Consider the following 15,089-nt stretch of genomic DNA (forward strand, 5'->3'; position numbering starts at 1 on the left):
TCAGGTCCTTAGTACCACCACTGTAAATAATTCCTGGTAAGATTTTGTTAATGGAGCATTTCACATGCAACAATTCTGAACTGCGTAGCGATCTTAACAATGTAATTGTTCTTAATTATTACTTTTACGTTTTTTCTTGTGATAGTAGGGCGTATGTTATCTGGATAGTCACAGGCTGATAGGCCGAGCAACAAAAAAAAGCAACAGAAGTTCCTATGCTGGAAAATTTAAATGTGGTTAAAACAATCTTTAATCACATATGATGTTGTTTTATGCATCTACTGATATGTCACTTTGTCTCTGTGCATGATTAGTTCCATGCAGCCCTGATATTGGCTCTGTGCTCCTCAACTGCTACGCTAACTCTTTGCTGCTGGACTGGAATCCCTCTGGCAGCTCTGTCTCGTATACCGCCATCGCCCGAGCAACTGGTGGCCAATTCTCATCTTGCAGCACCAACTTCACCAGCTGTGAGCTGACACAGCTGATGTGTGGTCAGACCTACAGTTTAACTGTGGCAGCCTCGGATGGACAGTGCAGCAGCAAGCAGAGCACTGCCGTACAGGTGTCATCAGGTAACGCACTGATTACTATTTACTAATCTAGAAGAGGATGCATATTTAACATATGTTTAATAGGAATCTTTCATTTGAAGGATTCTACTCTTGTTTTACAAACAAAACATTTCTGAAACTCGCTTATCTTACAGTTACCTTACTGTTAAACCATGGGTTTTGTTACTGTACCTTCCGTTTATCCAAAGGTTTACTCTCGATTGCTCGTTTTCTCTTGCTTTTCCAGTACCCTGTCGTCCTGAGATCGTGCTGCCCAGCATGAACTGCTCATCCAACTCTGCACACGTGCAGTGGGGCACTGGTAGTGGGGCGGAGTCTTACGAAGTCCATGCCATTGGCACGAGAGGTCACGTGACAGGATGTAACACCACAGATCCTTCTTGTGATTTACCCAACCTGCAGTGTGGCGATGTTTACAACATCAGTGTGGTTGCTGTTAGCAACCAGTGCACTGTAACAAACAATGCAGTGACACAGCTACATACAGGTGTGTGTGTGGATAGACGTCTTCATATATTTTATTATCTTAAATCAATTATTTAATTTAAAAAAACTATTTTCTTATCTCAAATGCAGTCAAGACATGCCAGACATATAAGGCTAAAGTGACTTACAAAATATTTAATGTATCAACTAATTAACTTTATTTTTGTGTATGTATACACACTTTAAGTTTATGAGTGCAACATTGGGGTTGTTTACTACAGTGTTACATAACCTTTCCTTATAACAATGCTCAGTAATTGTTTGAGGAAGGTTACAGACTGTTGGAGTTTTGTCCCATTCGTGCTTGATATAACACTTCAGCTGCTTAACAATACGGGGTCTTTGTTGTCATATATCCCACTTCATAATGCACCACACATATGCAGTGGGGGACCAGTCTAGCACTGGTAATAATTGGGATGGTCCTTTATTTCCAAAACCCTTTGAGAGGTGAACTTGACAGACGATAGCAAATTTCCACTTTGCATCAGTCCATCTCAGATTAGCTTTGCCCAGAGAAGTCAGATTTATGCCTCTTGCCTCGCATAACAGAGTCTTAATTTGCGTTTGTAGATGCCCCAATAAAGTGAGAAGGGTTTTCTGACATATCCCCGGGCCCATGTGGTTAAATCCATTATAGAAGCATGTTGAAAGGGATCGAAGTGCACAGACATTGAATATTGGTCTTCAGCCTTGGTCTTTATTCACAGAGACTTCTCGGGATTCTCTGAATCTTTTAATAATGTGTATATGAATATTGCAAACGTTGTGAATGCTCTTTTTATACTGAATCATGATGGCATCTCTTCTTTCATATTCACCTGTCTCCCTGTGTGTGTTTACCTGTTTGAGTTTTTTGCTAATTCCACAAACTTCCCAGTCTTCTGTTGCCCTTGTCACAGCTTTGGAATGTGTTGATGAAATAAAATGTCAAATATCTGTTCTTTGTTTTGTTTTTGACAGTATCACAAATTACTGCCTTCTTTTTAATTTCATTTCACAAAGTGCCCAAACACTTTTGGAGCTGGGTTTGTAGCAGTGTACCTTGTAGCACTGTGGACTTATGTGGTTTCTGACACACCAAGAGACATGCTGTAATTCACAAAATCACAGTCATTGCTAAAAACAGTGGACTTTTGAAAGCTAAATGTTTGTCAACCTAAAATGTTTTAGGCTGATTAGTTACATTATATTTGGGGTGAGGGGAGAGTTGTGTAAATTAGTTTTTTGGCTTGTATTTTAAATACATGATTCAGTCTGAAGTCATTTGTGCACAAAATAACACAGAAGTAAAAAGCTGTAACCTATTTTCTGTCCATCCCATAGTGCCATGTGTTCCTGCCCCTCTGGACGCCAGTCTGGATTGTGCATCTGGAGCTGTTAGAGTGTCTTGGCATTCTAGTAATGGAGCCACGTCTTATACAGCAGTCGCCCAGGCTTATGCTGGTTTTACTTCATCGTGCAACAGCAGCAGCACAACATGTGTGTTCACCAATTTGCTCTGCGGCCTGACTTACAGCTTCACCGTCTCTGCCTCTGACAATATGTGTAGCAGTGCATACAGCCACAGCATTCAGATGAACACAGGTAAACACACATAACTGCTCGATACTACAACAACCCTGGTACTGACCTTGAAAAAATATATAGTTTCACTGAAATACATAAATGCCAGCAAAGAAACAGCAGAAGTAACCTTTTTTTGTGTTTTGCTTTCATTAAGAGACAGTGATGGCTTATTGTCTAGTTTTGATTCACTAAACCCATCACAAGTCAAGTTTATCAACAGAACCCAATGGCAGTTTTGCTTAAGTCTCTAAGTAGACTTAATGGTTATTTTCCTAAAATTCCTCAGCAGAAATTGCATTAGAGAAAACGAAGACATTGGATAAATATGAGTGTTATTTTCTCTGCACAATGTTTGACTTTATTCAGAACTCTGTTAAAACACGAGAGAAAACACGTGAGATTATTGGGCTCTTTTTCTATAGCCAGACAGACTTTAGCAAAAGTCTCCTTTGGTTTTCTATCTGAGCTTGTTTCCCAAGAGAAACTACAGGCATATTTATAGATTTTTCTTTTCATGGGGTTGATTTTGCAGCAATGAAACATGTTTTTCTTTTTAGTCAGTGAAAAAATGGTCGCTGTTTAAATGTCATATGTAACGGAGAATCTTTGTCTGTAATGGTCAGTTCCATGTGAGCCACACACGCTCAGCGCCCACATTGACTGTCAGAGCAGCACAGGACTTCTGTCATGGGAACCTGGAGAGGGCGTAGTCTTCTACTTGGTGCAAGCAGTGGGAGCCGATGGACACCAAATGCAGTGTCACAATACCAATGCCAGCTGTTCCCTGCCCAACATGCGCTGTGGCCAATCATACAGCCTCTCAGTCACTGCTCAGGACAACTACTGTAACAGCAGCGCAACCCATCTAAATCTGCAGTCAGGTACAGGACTACGTTTCACATAGTGCAAATTAATAAATGCATAAAAAGGGGTATGACAGAATAGCTCTAACATGACAACAGGACAATTCTGGGTGCATATTTAATTAAATCATTAATTGATTCCCTTTATTTGACATTCAGTACCGTCAGTGAGAACTGAATACAGATGCCTTGTATTGTATCAAACAACATTGTCTAAAGATGAAAAATGATACATTTCAAGTTTGTCAACACAACATAAGCATGCGCTAATGCACTGTTTCTTAATAAAAAACAAATGTGAATGCAAATTTTCAAATGCATCTGTTGTGTTCTCATTGGGACATGATGCTGACAAGAGATCTTCCTTCAATTTTCATGTAACCATACCCATCTCTACTTTAACCCATTTTACTCTTCCTCACCCTCTTCTTCCTCAGTGCCCTGTGTGCCCACCAGGGTTCAGGCCTCCCTGCTCTGCAGCTCTAACTCTGCAGCTGTGACCTGGCAGACAGCCAGTGGGGTGCTGGGGTACCAGGTAGAGGGCGTTAGTGCAGACGGCCTCCACAAAGTCTCCTGTAACTCCAGCCTGCCTCATTGTGACCTGCAGCAATTGCACTGTGGGATGTCCTATAATGTGACCGTGGTGGCGCTGGACAACACCTGCCACAGTGGCAGAAGCACCACAACACAGTTGCACGCAGGTGAGGGACTGTTGTACCGTTTTTACCCATTGATTTTTTTATTCATCACCAAACAACCGCTGCAACAGCAGATAACGACTCATCTTTTTTTGTCTGATATCAGAAGTTAATAGATATTTAAGGCTGAGATGATGATGTGTTTCTCAGTCCGTGATGCCATAAACTCATGAAAATGCCGCACCCCGTACCTGCTTATGTTCAGAACATACAGTAATTTGATATTTATTGGCATTTATATATATTTGATAATTGTTGCCATTTCTCTCTCAGCACCCTGTCCTCCCCAGAATGTACATGTCCAGATGAACTGTTCTGCTGGTGCTATGACCGTCACTTGGGCAGCCAATCCAGATGCAGAATCCTTCCATGTGGACGCGGTGACCAGCAGTGGCGCTAATTTTACATGTGACACCTCAGGCACAACCTGCTCAATCAGTGGCCTGCCCTGTGGCCTTTCCTACTCTGTCACTGTGAGAGCAGTCAGAGGTGGCTGCCAGAGTGGACCGAGCACAGCTGTACAAACATATTCAGGTAACAGCAATATGAAGTCCCAAAATCTCAAAAAGGCTTTCCTGTTAGTTAAATGGCATGATGTCATACTATATGCTGCTGGAGACTATGAGGAATAAATAAATGAATTACAGTGGTACCACTAACTTGCAAAGTATGCCAACAAATTGTTGTAGGAAAGTTGGGACAGGGGCATGTTTACCACTGTGTTGCATCACCTCTTCTTTTACCAATGTAAGTGTTTGGGAACTGAGGAGACCAATTGTTGTAATTTTGAAACTGAACTATTTTCTCATTCTTGCTTGAAGTAGGATTTCAGCCAGTCATTTGGCATCGTCTTGCTAAAGTAAGCAAGGCCTTCTCTGAAAAAGTCTGTATGTATTATGCAGTGGTGGACAGTAACTCAGTAAATGTAACTTGTTACTGTACTTAAGTAGTTTTTTCGTGTATCTGTACTTTACTTAAGTTTTTCCATTTTGGGCGACTTTTTCCTTTCACTCCACTACATTTCAGAGTCTAATATCTGACTTTTTCCTCCACTACATTATTCAAAATCTGTCATTTCTTTTGGTTTCTGTGTGTATAAAAATGTAACATGTCAAAACAAAAGAAGTGCAAAGCCAGAACACCAATCAGGGCACAGCGGTCACTTTGTTCTGGGCTTGTTTTGACCTGTTGGTCATACCGACTCAGTGCAGCACGCGGTTCAACGTCAGCGCAGCAGCGTAAAACTTTGCGCATACGTCCCTAAATGATGAACTAACCTAACTTTGTGTAAATAGAGCACAATATAGAAATATGTCCATATGCAGTCGAGACTGACGCGGCTTTTTTCTGAATTCATACAAACACTTTGATTTCATAGTAAATTAGTTTCAGTTAGTTTATGTTTATGAACAGAGACCAAGATCAATACAGTAAAGGAAAACTCTTTGTGATCCTGAGTTTAAAGCCAGTTTTTATTAAACTTGTAACTAATTTACAAAGTAATCTTAAACTGAAACTTTGCTTGTGTGTAAAAAGTGATTTCAGAGCCACTCGGTTCTCCCTGATGGAAACTGTTTACCTTCAGTGTTTTGTGCTTCTGATCATTTTAATAGACGTCAGCGTCACTAATTAATGACGTTCTATTAAAAGACTGGTTTACCAAGAGAGACGCTGGAGGACTTTCACCTGAAATGAGTTCATGAAGCCAGTCTTGTTATAAAAATGATAACAGGACCAGATCAGAGCCAGAATTACTCTTTTAGTACTTTTACTTTATACTTAAGTACATTTGAAGGTAAATACTTTAGTACTTTTACTCAAGTGGAGGTCTAAAGGGAGGAACTTCTACTTTTACTGGAGTGATATTTTACCTTGGGGGTCTCTACTTTAACTGAAGTACATGATTTGTGTACTTCGTCCACCTCTGTTATTATGATGTAAGTCACCCATGCCATGTGCACTAATGCACCCCCGCATATAATCATGGACGCTGGCTTTTGAACTGTTTGCTGATAACAAGCTGGTTGGGCCCTCTCCTCTTTAGCTGGAGGACGTGGCCTCCATGATTTCCAGAAAGATTTTTAAATGTTGATTTCTCGGACCACAAGACACTTGTCAACTTCGCCCTAGTCCATCTTAAATGACATTGGGCCCAGAGAAGGCGGTGGCGTTTCTGGATCCTGTTTATATGTGGTTCCTTCTTTGAATGGTAAAGTTTTAACTTGCATTTATGGATACAGTGATGAACTATTTTCACAGACAGTGGTTTCAGAAATGTTCCTGAGCCCATGCAGTGATTTCCACTACAGAATCATGACTGTTTTTAATGCAGCGCACAAAGATCACAGACAGCCAATATTGGTTTTTGGCCTTGTCCATGCATACAGAGATTTCTCTGGATTCCCTGAATCTTTTAATGTTATTATATACTGTAGATGATGAAATCACCAAGTTCTTTGCTATTTTACATTGAGAATATTGTTCTTGAATATTATTTGTCCCAGCAGTCTTTTACAGAGTGGTGAACCCCTCTCCATCTTCACTTCTGGAAGACTCAACCTCTCTGGAATGCTCTTTTTATACCCAAAAATGCTGCTGACCTGTTGCCAGTTAACCGTATTAGTTGTGAGATGTTCCACTAAATGTTTTTTAGCATCACACAACCAATTTTTTGTTGTCCATGTCTCAACTTTTTTGAAATGTGTTGCTGGCATCGAATTCGAAATGCGTATGTTTTTAAAAAGAATAACATTTCTCAGGTTTAATATGTTGTCTTTGTAATATTTTCATATTGAATATAAGGTTTCAATTATTTGCACATTTTGCACAGTGACCCAACTTTTTGGAAGACGGGATTGTATTCATCTTGCACTATTCATGTTGTGAATGTTGTTGTCATGCCATTAATCAGGCCAAACTGAACTGGTTTATGTTTGTGTCTGTGAGTAGCTCCATGCATACCTCAGGGAGAGGCCGGTAGCCTTGACTGCGTGACCAACTCTGTCTGGGTGTCATGGCAACAAACTGCAGGGGCAGAGTCCTACATGGTGATGGCAGTGGCTGCAAACGGTGCAAATTCCAGCTGCAGCAGCTCTGCGCTCTTCTGCAATGTTCCTAACCTGTTGTGTGGAGTTCAGTACACCTTCCACATTACCGCTCTTAACTCTCAGTGTGCCAGTCCACACGGCAACACCTTCCAGATTGAGACAGGTATGCACAAACCGTATAACTGTCCCATTGGTTTGAGCTGTTGTGAGTGAATGGCAAGACTTGTTCTCCCTCTTCTACAGTATGAGTGCATAAACCTCCACTCTGGATTGGTGATCCATTAGTACAGTCAGCATGATTATAAAACACTTGTCCTAGGGCATGCCAATGTCCATTATCCATCTGTCATTTGTCCTCAGCTCCCTGTGCCCTGATGGCCATCACTGCAGAGACAGAGTGTAGTAGCACCTCCATAAGCGTGAGCTGGCACTCAGAAGCGAGCTCCTCGTTCTACGTTGCCACAGCAGAGGGGCAAGACCTGAGCTTCCTGGAGTGCAGAAGCAATAGCACCTCCTGTGTGCTAATGGGGGCACGTTGTGGCATGCAGTACACCATACTGGTTTCCTCCTCATCTGACAAGTGTAACAGCCTCCGCAGTCCACCATACTACATCAACACAGGTACTGCACACACAGCAAACCAGTTCAGGTTCAGCTAAAGCATCAGGGGCACATATCTACACACACACATATGAAAGTAAATCATTAAGACAGGAATTCACACACACACCAAAGCAAAAACGAAAAAATAAGCCAACACAAGTACTTATTGTTTCCGGCTTTGTACTTCAGAGGTAGTAAAACTCTTACTTGCTTGGTGTTTCCTACAAAAAAAGAACACAAAAAAATTAGCACAGTGAAAATGCAACACAATAAGTAAAGTAAATTAGCTAAGTAGACTTTAACACAAGACAATTTCTGTTTTTTGACATATATGGACATATTAGTATTTAATCATTAAACAGCATGAAAAGATATGTAAAAGATGGACATTTGACTTTGTAATCATTTGTTAAAAAAATGAATCGAGAGATCATTTTTTCCTGTTGAAAAAATAAGTACACCCCTGGCTTCATTTATTGGTACTGTCCCCTTTGCAGAAACAACTTTGCATAAGCATTTCCTATAACTGTGTACCAGTTTCTGATATCTACTGTGGGAACTTTTTGCTCACTCCTTCATGCGGAATTCTTTCAGCTGTGCAATGTTAAAAGGTTTCTTTCCTTTACATCTTGTTTAAAACCCCCCACAGCATTGCAGTGGGATTCAGATCATTCATATCTAGGCTTTGGGGCTTCTAGATCTAGACTATTGCATAACCCCCATTTCTTAATTTTGAGCCATTCCTTGGCGGATTTTCTTCTGTGTTTGTGATCATTATTCTGTTGGAAGTTTTACTTCATCAGCTTCAACTTTTTTACAGATCGTCTCTGGAATGAAAGAATTAAATTGTGTTCTGGTGCTCTTGACCCCTGCAGCCCCCTGCACTCCTGTGGGAGTAACACTGAAGCCGCTGTGTGAATTAGAGGGAGTGCTAGTGTCCTGGGCTCACTCTGCAATGGTCCAGTCCTACTCCCTTACAGCCACGGGCCAAGATGGTGATGTCCGCACCTGCAGCGGACCAGCTGAGAACTGCAGCTTGACCCACCTGCACTGTGGCCAGCTTTACACTGTCAGCCTCTCAGCTTCTGCCAGCAACTGCACCAGCCCCAGTAGCCAGCTCATTACCTACCACGCAGGTTAGACACTGTACAGAATAATGTACATCAATTTGCAGTCATACACGTGAGATCATTTGAGTTTTGCACCAAGATTGTATTTTAATGCCTGCACAATACTCACCTCTATTCTCAGATACGTAGTAATGTTGATTAATTCCTTTATCATTTCTTGCTTTGGTTGTTGAAGTTCTCTTCTCAGTGGTCTCCATGTCATATTGCCTAACTGGCTTCAGTTTATTCAAAACTCAGCAGAGAATCAGAGTTTTGTTTATATTTTTATAATAAAAACAGTGTAAAATGAATACAGACTGTTCCACATAACCATACATTGATTATGATATGATCAATAAGCTCTTTTCTGCTTTCTCCTCAGCTCCATGTGCACCACAGGACCTGGCTGTGTCCACACATTGTGAGACCAGCTCGGCTACACTCTCCTGGTCCGCCAGTCAGGGCTCTGTAAATTACTTCGGCTTAGCTCACACTTCCCTAGGGGACAAACTCTCTTGTGAGACCACGGGTACCACCTGTGACATTGAGGGGCTGCAGTGCGGGATGATGTACAACTTCAGTGTGAAGGCTTCGGACAGAACCTGCAACAGTTCCTTGGGCCAGGGATTACTGATGGGAGCAGGTAACATTGCAAACGCATATCCTGTAAAATATATTAGCAAGTATGTTAAAGCCTCAAAAAAGAATTTGCTGATACAGCACCACAAGGTTAAATAATAAAGATCATGATAAAAGCATCTAGTACCAGTCCTGAGCTTGAGCACACCTCCTCATTTTTACTTTTTATCCTTTAGAATAGTCTTTTCTAAAAGAAGTTTTTATGAAATAACACATATGAAATTATACAGTGATCAAATATGTGTTAAAAGGGCATGAAAGAAAAAGTGTAACCATTGATATATCTGTTGTAAATATACCTGGAATGGATTTTCTAGTTCACAGCCTAGGAAAAGCCCCTTCTGATGACACATCTTGAAGGTGTAAGGAACTTTTGAAAAACTACAGTTGCTTTGAGGTTGATACTTCAGGGTGGGCTTTTAAACATATCAGGATTGTAATATCTTAGATTCTTCAAATGAACCCCCAACCACCACCTCCTTTCTTTGATGCATCCTGACACTGATCTCCAGCAACTTCCTGAGGAGCCACCTTAGATGCTTTTCCAGTGGGCCTGAAGAACATACATAGAACTGGACTACTTGTTGTGGGGGCTGCATTTAAAAACTTCTAAAAATCTTAAGATTTAACCTTTGGAAATAAATTAAAAAAATAACCAGGTGTATTCAAATTGTGTGATTTAGAAAGGTTATGCAGCTAATTTTCCCTAATGTAACATTAAATAACAGTCAAGTAGGAACAAAATAGAAGTGATCAGTGATGATAATGTACTGTATTTCTAATAATGCTGAGTCATGTTTAAAATGTGGTATCTCAGGGATGTAGGACCTTATCCTCTTTACTTTTCTTCTCTGTGCAGCCCCGTGTCCCCCAGCCTCAGTAACTGTCCGGACACATGCCAATCTGGTCCGTGTGTACTGGAGTCAAGTGACCTGTCCGGGGGTTGAGTACCTGGTAGAGCTAAGCGGCCGAATCCATGATGACCCCCTCGCTCTTGTGCAGGTTTCGTCCTACTGGACAGATAGGACGTACTTTGAATTACTGGTACCCTGTGGCACGCTGTACTCAGTGACAGTCAGGGCCAGGAACCAAGCAGGAACCAGTGCACCATCTGCTGCTGTTACTGGAGCTACAGGTACTTTCATTTCTGACTTTTTTCCAAGGCTGCTTAGAAAGTAAGTGGCATGACCTGTTAAAACACTAATATGGAGGCAAACTGGAGTCAGATGCTTTTATCAAGGACACAACAGACAGAAGGGACATTAGAAGAAGCAGCCATCTAGTGCTAAGTCCAGCGATCGTCCCAAAGATTTGACCTGAAATTCTTCAGTTTCTGTGCCTTAGTTAAGCTACTCCACTCCCTCTACACCAGTTATATTAACCATGCATTTGAATATGGCAAGACACAGTCTCTTAAAATGGTAGTTAAATTTAATTGTACTGTTTACTTCTTCCTCTTACCTTAAATGTAGTCATTAGCCAAGACATGTTTAGTGTGCACAGACCACCGGAGCGATGAATCTTATCAAGTAACAAGTAATGGTAGCTTATATCCCACCGATTATCACTGTGCAGACTGAACACGTAATTCATAGCACACTTGTGTGTGCCTGTGTTGAGTTTTAAGAAATCTCTACTGTATCCTGTATAAAAATAGACTAAAATAGTACAGCTTAAAAACAGCTTCGAAACAGCAGTTTTGAATTCTGATTTTTGTCCATATTTTTGTCCAGTATTGATGAGAATAGTACATACATGTGTCATGGTTTTAACTGGAGAGTGAAATAGTTCATTTAATTCAAATGTAGGATTTTCCTGCGATGTGAAGAAATAACACTTATTCCATTTTGCTCTCTTTCTCAGTGCCCTGCCTAGTGCCGCCCATCGACAACACAGGTCTACCCTACACCTACACACATACATGCTGATCTGGAATGAATTGAATTAAATGAATCTCTGATCAAATAATGTAGATTACATACTGCACATTAATTACGCATATAAACTGTTATTTTACTGTGATTTTACTGTCGAGTGCGATGCACTTGTCTAATGTAAAGGATGTTTTGTAGGCATAGTTGGTCGACGTAGGAGAGATTTGCGAGAAGCAGAAATGTTGGCTGGACTGAAAGAGAAAGGTGAGCTTATGCTTCATAAGACAAATCACACATAAAGACAACGTTTTATATTTCAAAAACGGTTTATCTAGACTGAGCATTCATTTTCTCATAAAAGCACTAATTTAATTAGAATACATGCAAATAATTTTAATACAGTGAACAGTGATTTTACCTGGATCAGTGGTGTGGTTTAACCATTTCAGACATTTCCTCCTGGCAGCCCAGTATGATGTAGATACCATCCAATACCTGGTTTAGCTACGTAATACTTCATTTTATTACATCAGATGTGCTGTGAAATTTAATACATTGATGCGATGCCTCAGGGCATTTGGGAGAGATCTGGAACCAACGTTGTGTTTCCTGTATCTACAACAGATATAGTCAACATTTGGAAACGCACAACTGTGAAACTTTACTGACACAGTTGTGAGGATGCTTAACTTAGAATTAAGACATTTTGGCCAACAAGTTCACAACCATAAAAGGTTATCACGTGTCAAATTGCCTTGGCTTAGAACATGAAACTTTTGCTTTGCACTACAGAGATGTAGTTTTTCAAAAGAGAAAAAGGCCAAACTGAGTGGGATGTGGCAGTTTGCTTATTTGGACCTCATACGTGAGTCATTGCATAAAGAGATGAATGAGAAATGCCTAAGCTCCCTCTAGTGGACATTTCCTGAAAGACCTGCCGCAAAGCTGTCACTGAGGGCAGATTTACTTTCCGTCACAACACCAAGGGCAAACTGACAGGTCCAAATTACCATGCAAAAGAGAATAAACAACATAAGTAAATATTGAAGCATAATATCACAAAGGACATCAAAGAAAGAAGAATATGATGCAGTAATGTAAAATAAAATAACATTAAAAATAATAAAAAGAAAAGTAATTTCTTTTCCCTTCTCCTGCCATTCCAGAAGAGCTGCTGGTGCCTGATGTGAAGTTCACCCAGGTGACTGGAGTGACCCTGCGTGTGGAGTGGACACCAGTCACGGGAGCGAGCTATTACACTCTGATTGTGAGGGAAGACACTCCCTCTCGTCCACTCAGAGAGGTGTTGACCATCTACAATGAGATGTGGGAAGTCACTGACCTTGAACCCGCCACCCGTTACTGTGTGGTCCTGTCTGCTAAAAACTCCGTTACCCAGAGTGCCTATTCCTCCCCCGTGTGCGTCACCACTGAAGCAAGCATGTAAACGATGTCTGAACTGTTTGAGCTAAGTTGGCCTTAGTAGGGAGAGAGAAGAACTAAGGAGATGAAGATCTTTGAGAAAGCCGTCATTAATTTTCATAATGGATGCAAAAAATTGTAAATTTGAGACACTAGAAAATATATTTTTTGATTTTATGCTTTGTCCGTAAAAAGACACGTTTGAATCAGGGATTTCGGAAACAGTGCCGCCAACTCTCAGCTTGTGCAGAAACAGCTGGTTCTAGAGGATGTTCTAGAGGTCAGAGTGTTGTTGTCTGAAAGTCTTTAGTGTTGCAGCACCAAATGATTAACCTGTCAAAAGAAGCTATTCGTAGTTTGATGTTAGATCTTCTTCTAAATTAAGTACGAAAATATAACTGTTGGTGTATTTCGAATGAGAATATATGTCTAGGTGCCTGAACCTGTTGATTTGAATCCGTGAACTGTTCTGTAGACGTCAGTTGATTTGATTTGATTATCGTTTGATAGCTTAAGGAACTTTAATGGTATATTACTGAGATAAAGAGTCATTTTCTGTAATGGTAACATTACTTGTTTCAATCATGAATGTATGGAAACCAAATAGATAGAGCAAATAAAATGCTACTTATCAAGCAATATTTTTAAACTATATATTATATTGTCTATCCGATGTACTATACGACTTCATTTTGTGAACGAACCCTTTGCAGTAGTCGTTTATATATATATATATATATATATGGATGGATGGATGGATGGATGGATATATATATATATATATATAAGGAAAGCGCCTAGATGAAAGAATAAAAGAATGTGAATGTCTTAAAGTACTTCTCTCTTCATAAGGAGCCAGCCAGTTGTTGTGTGTCATGATCTTATTCTCTTCTTCCATAATTCTCTTTCCTATGCAGTCACGGACTCTCATGATCCGTTTTTATCCATCATTTACACTGATGACAAATGATGATGAAGGTAATATTTTGTGTTAGTATTCTCTCATTCGTTTACATGAAATCTGGGCTTGATAGGGCTGATGGAGAGGCCTGTACTGGGGTCTTCAGTTTATGTTATGTAGAGCCTTTTTTCATTATTCCAAATCAAGTTCACTGCCCGGTTGCGTGAAACAGCTTAAGTTGATTTTTTCTAGTAGGATTAAAGTGTGGCAAGTATTAATTAAAGGGGATGTCAGAAGCCAAATTCAAGTCATTGAGATGTAAACAAAGTCTTTCAGAGTGGTATTTGAAACCATGCATGGTAGAGAAGCTCAGATTTTTTCACCTCAGTGGTGGTGATGGGAACCAGGGGTCATGTGTACAACCAGTCCAAAACAAGCAGTGAGGCAGTTTTGATATGTAGTTAGTGGTAACGTGTTAGCAGTGTTCTCTGGAGGCTCTTTTTCATTATAATGCTCTGTATGTATTTCTTCACCCTGAATGTTTGCCAGAAAAAGGTTTTAGACCAAAATTATTACTCAGAACTACTGGAAAATAGTGAACCAGGCACTGGGCAGCACATTCGTACCCATTTCACACAATAAACACCCAAGAGAGGCAGCGTCAGGAAACCTGCATAAAGAAGGACCACTGAGAGGAGCCAAGACTCCAAAGGAGAACCTTTGGAAAACGAGGAAGAACCAACGAGAGGAACCAAGGCTCATCATAAATGGCCATGTAAGAAATCGGTCTATATGTTGCTGGAGCACAAATGTGGAGAACCTTTAAAATGTTATCAAACCGTCTGGTTAAAAAGTGAGTTTTTATCATTTCATTGATCAAATTAAATTCAGTCCTTTTGTCACATGGTGCTAAAGTTGAATGAAACTCTGGAAAATGCTACTTTCATTGAACAAAAGTATAAAAATGACATATAATTAGAAAATTCAAATGGGGTCTGTTAGATTGGGTTACAGACCACTCAGAACAAGTTCCATGTCTTTTTCCTCTATCTGCTCTGTTCAGTTGTTGGACATGAATGGGTTAATGAGAAGCAGTCAGGGCTTCTGGCTGTATTGGATATTGTCAGGGTGAATGATGACATAGTGGGTCAAGAGTTCAGTGAGAGTATGAATCAGTTAGGTGGACATTTCAGACCTTGGAAGAATAATAAATGTTTTAGATCGCGAATGACTGTAAACGTCCTTTGGTGAAACGTAGCCTGCGCTGCTATTACCTTCTGAGACACATCGCAGCTCTAAATGA

The 15,089-nt window shown here is 40.4% G+C and overlaps 1 protein-coding gene across 1 annotated transcript in view; it reads left to right on the forward strand.

Annotated features, from left to right (window-relative positions):
• The window catches only part of LOC108439482, a 58,025-nt gene extending 44,499 nt beyond the window's left edge, over positions 1-13,526 (forward strand). Inside the window, exons 44-57 of the mRNA XM_017717924.2 lie at positions 315-575; positions 802-1,062; positions 2,388-2,648; positions 3,254-3,511; positions 3,931-4,194; positions 4,465-4,725; positions 7,141-7,401; positions 7,599-7,859; positions 8,717-8,977; positions 9,333-9,593; positions 10,449-10,724; positions 11,453-11,485; positions 11,662-11,727; positions 12,630-13,526. Coding sequence (XP_017573413.2) covers positions 315-575; positions 802-1,062; positions 2,388-2,648; positions 3,254-3,511; positions 3,931-4,194; positions 4,465-4,725; positions 7,141-7,401; positions 7,599-7,859; positions 8,717-8,977; positions 9,333-9,593; positions 10,449-10,724; positions 11,453-11,485; positions 11,662-11,727; positions 12,630-12,910 — 3,266 coding nt within the window. The 3' untranslated portion in view covers positions 12,911-13,526. The remainder of the gene's footprint in view (positions 1-314; positions 576-801; positions 1,063-2,387; positions 2,649-3,253; positions 3,512-3,930; positions 4,195-4,464; positions 4,726-7,140; positions 7,402-7,598; positions 7,860-8,716; positions 8,978-9,332; positions 9,594-10,448; positions 10,725-11,452; positions 11,486-11,661; positions 11,728-12,629) is intronic.
• The last annotated feature ends 1,563 nt before the right edge of the window (positions 13,527-15,089 follow it).

The sequence above is a fragment of the Pygocentrus nattereri genome, chromosome 9 (assembly GCF_015220715.1).
Source record: "Pygocentrus nattereri isolate fPygNat1 chromosome 9, fPygNat1.pri, whole genome shotgun sequence".
In the NCBI taxonomy this organism is placed as follows: Eukaryota; Metazoa; Chordata; class Actinopteri; order Characiformes; family Serrasalmidae; genus Pygocentrus; species Pygocentrus nattereri.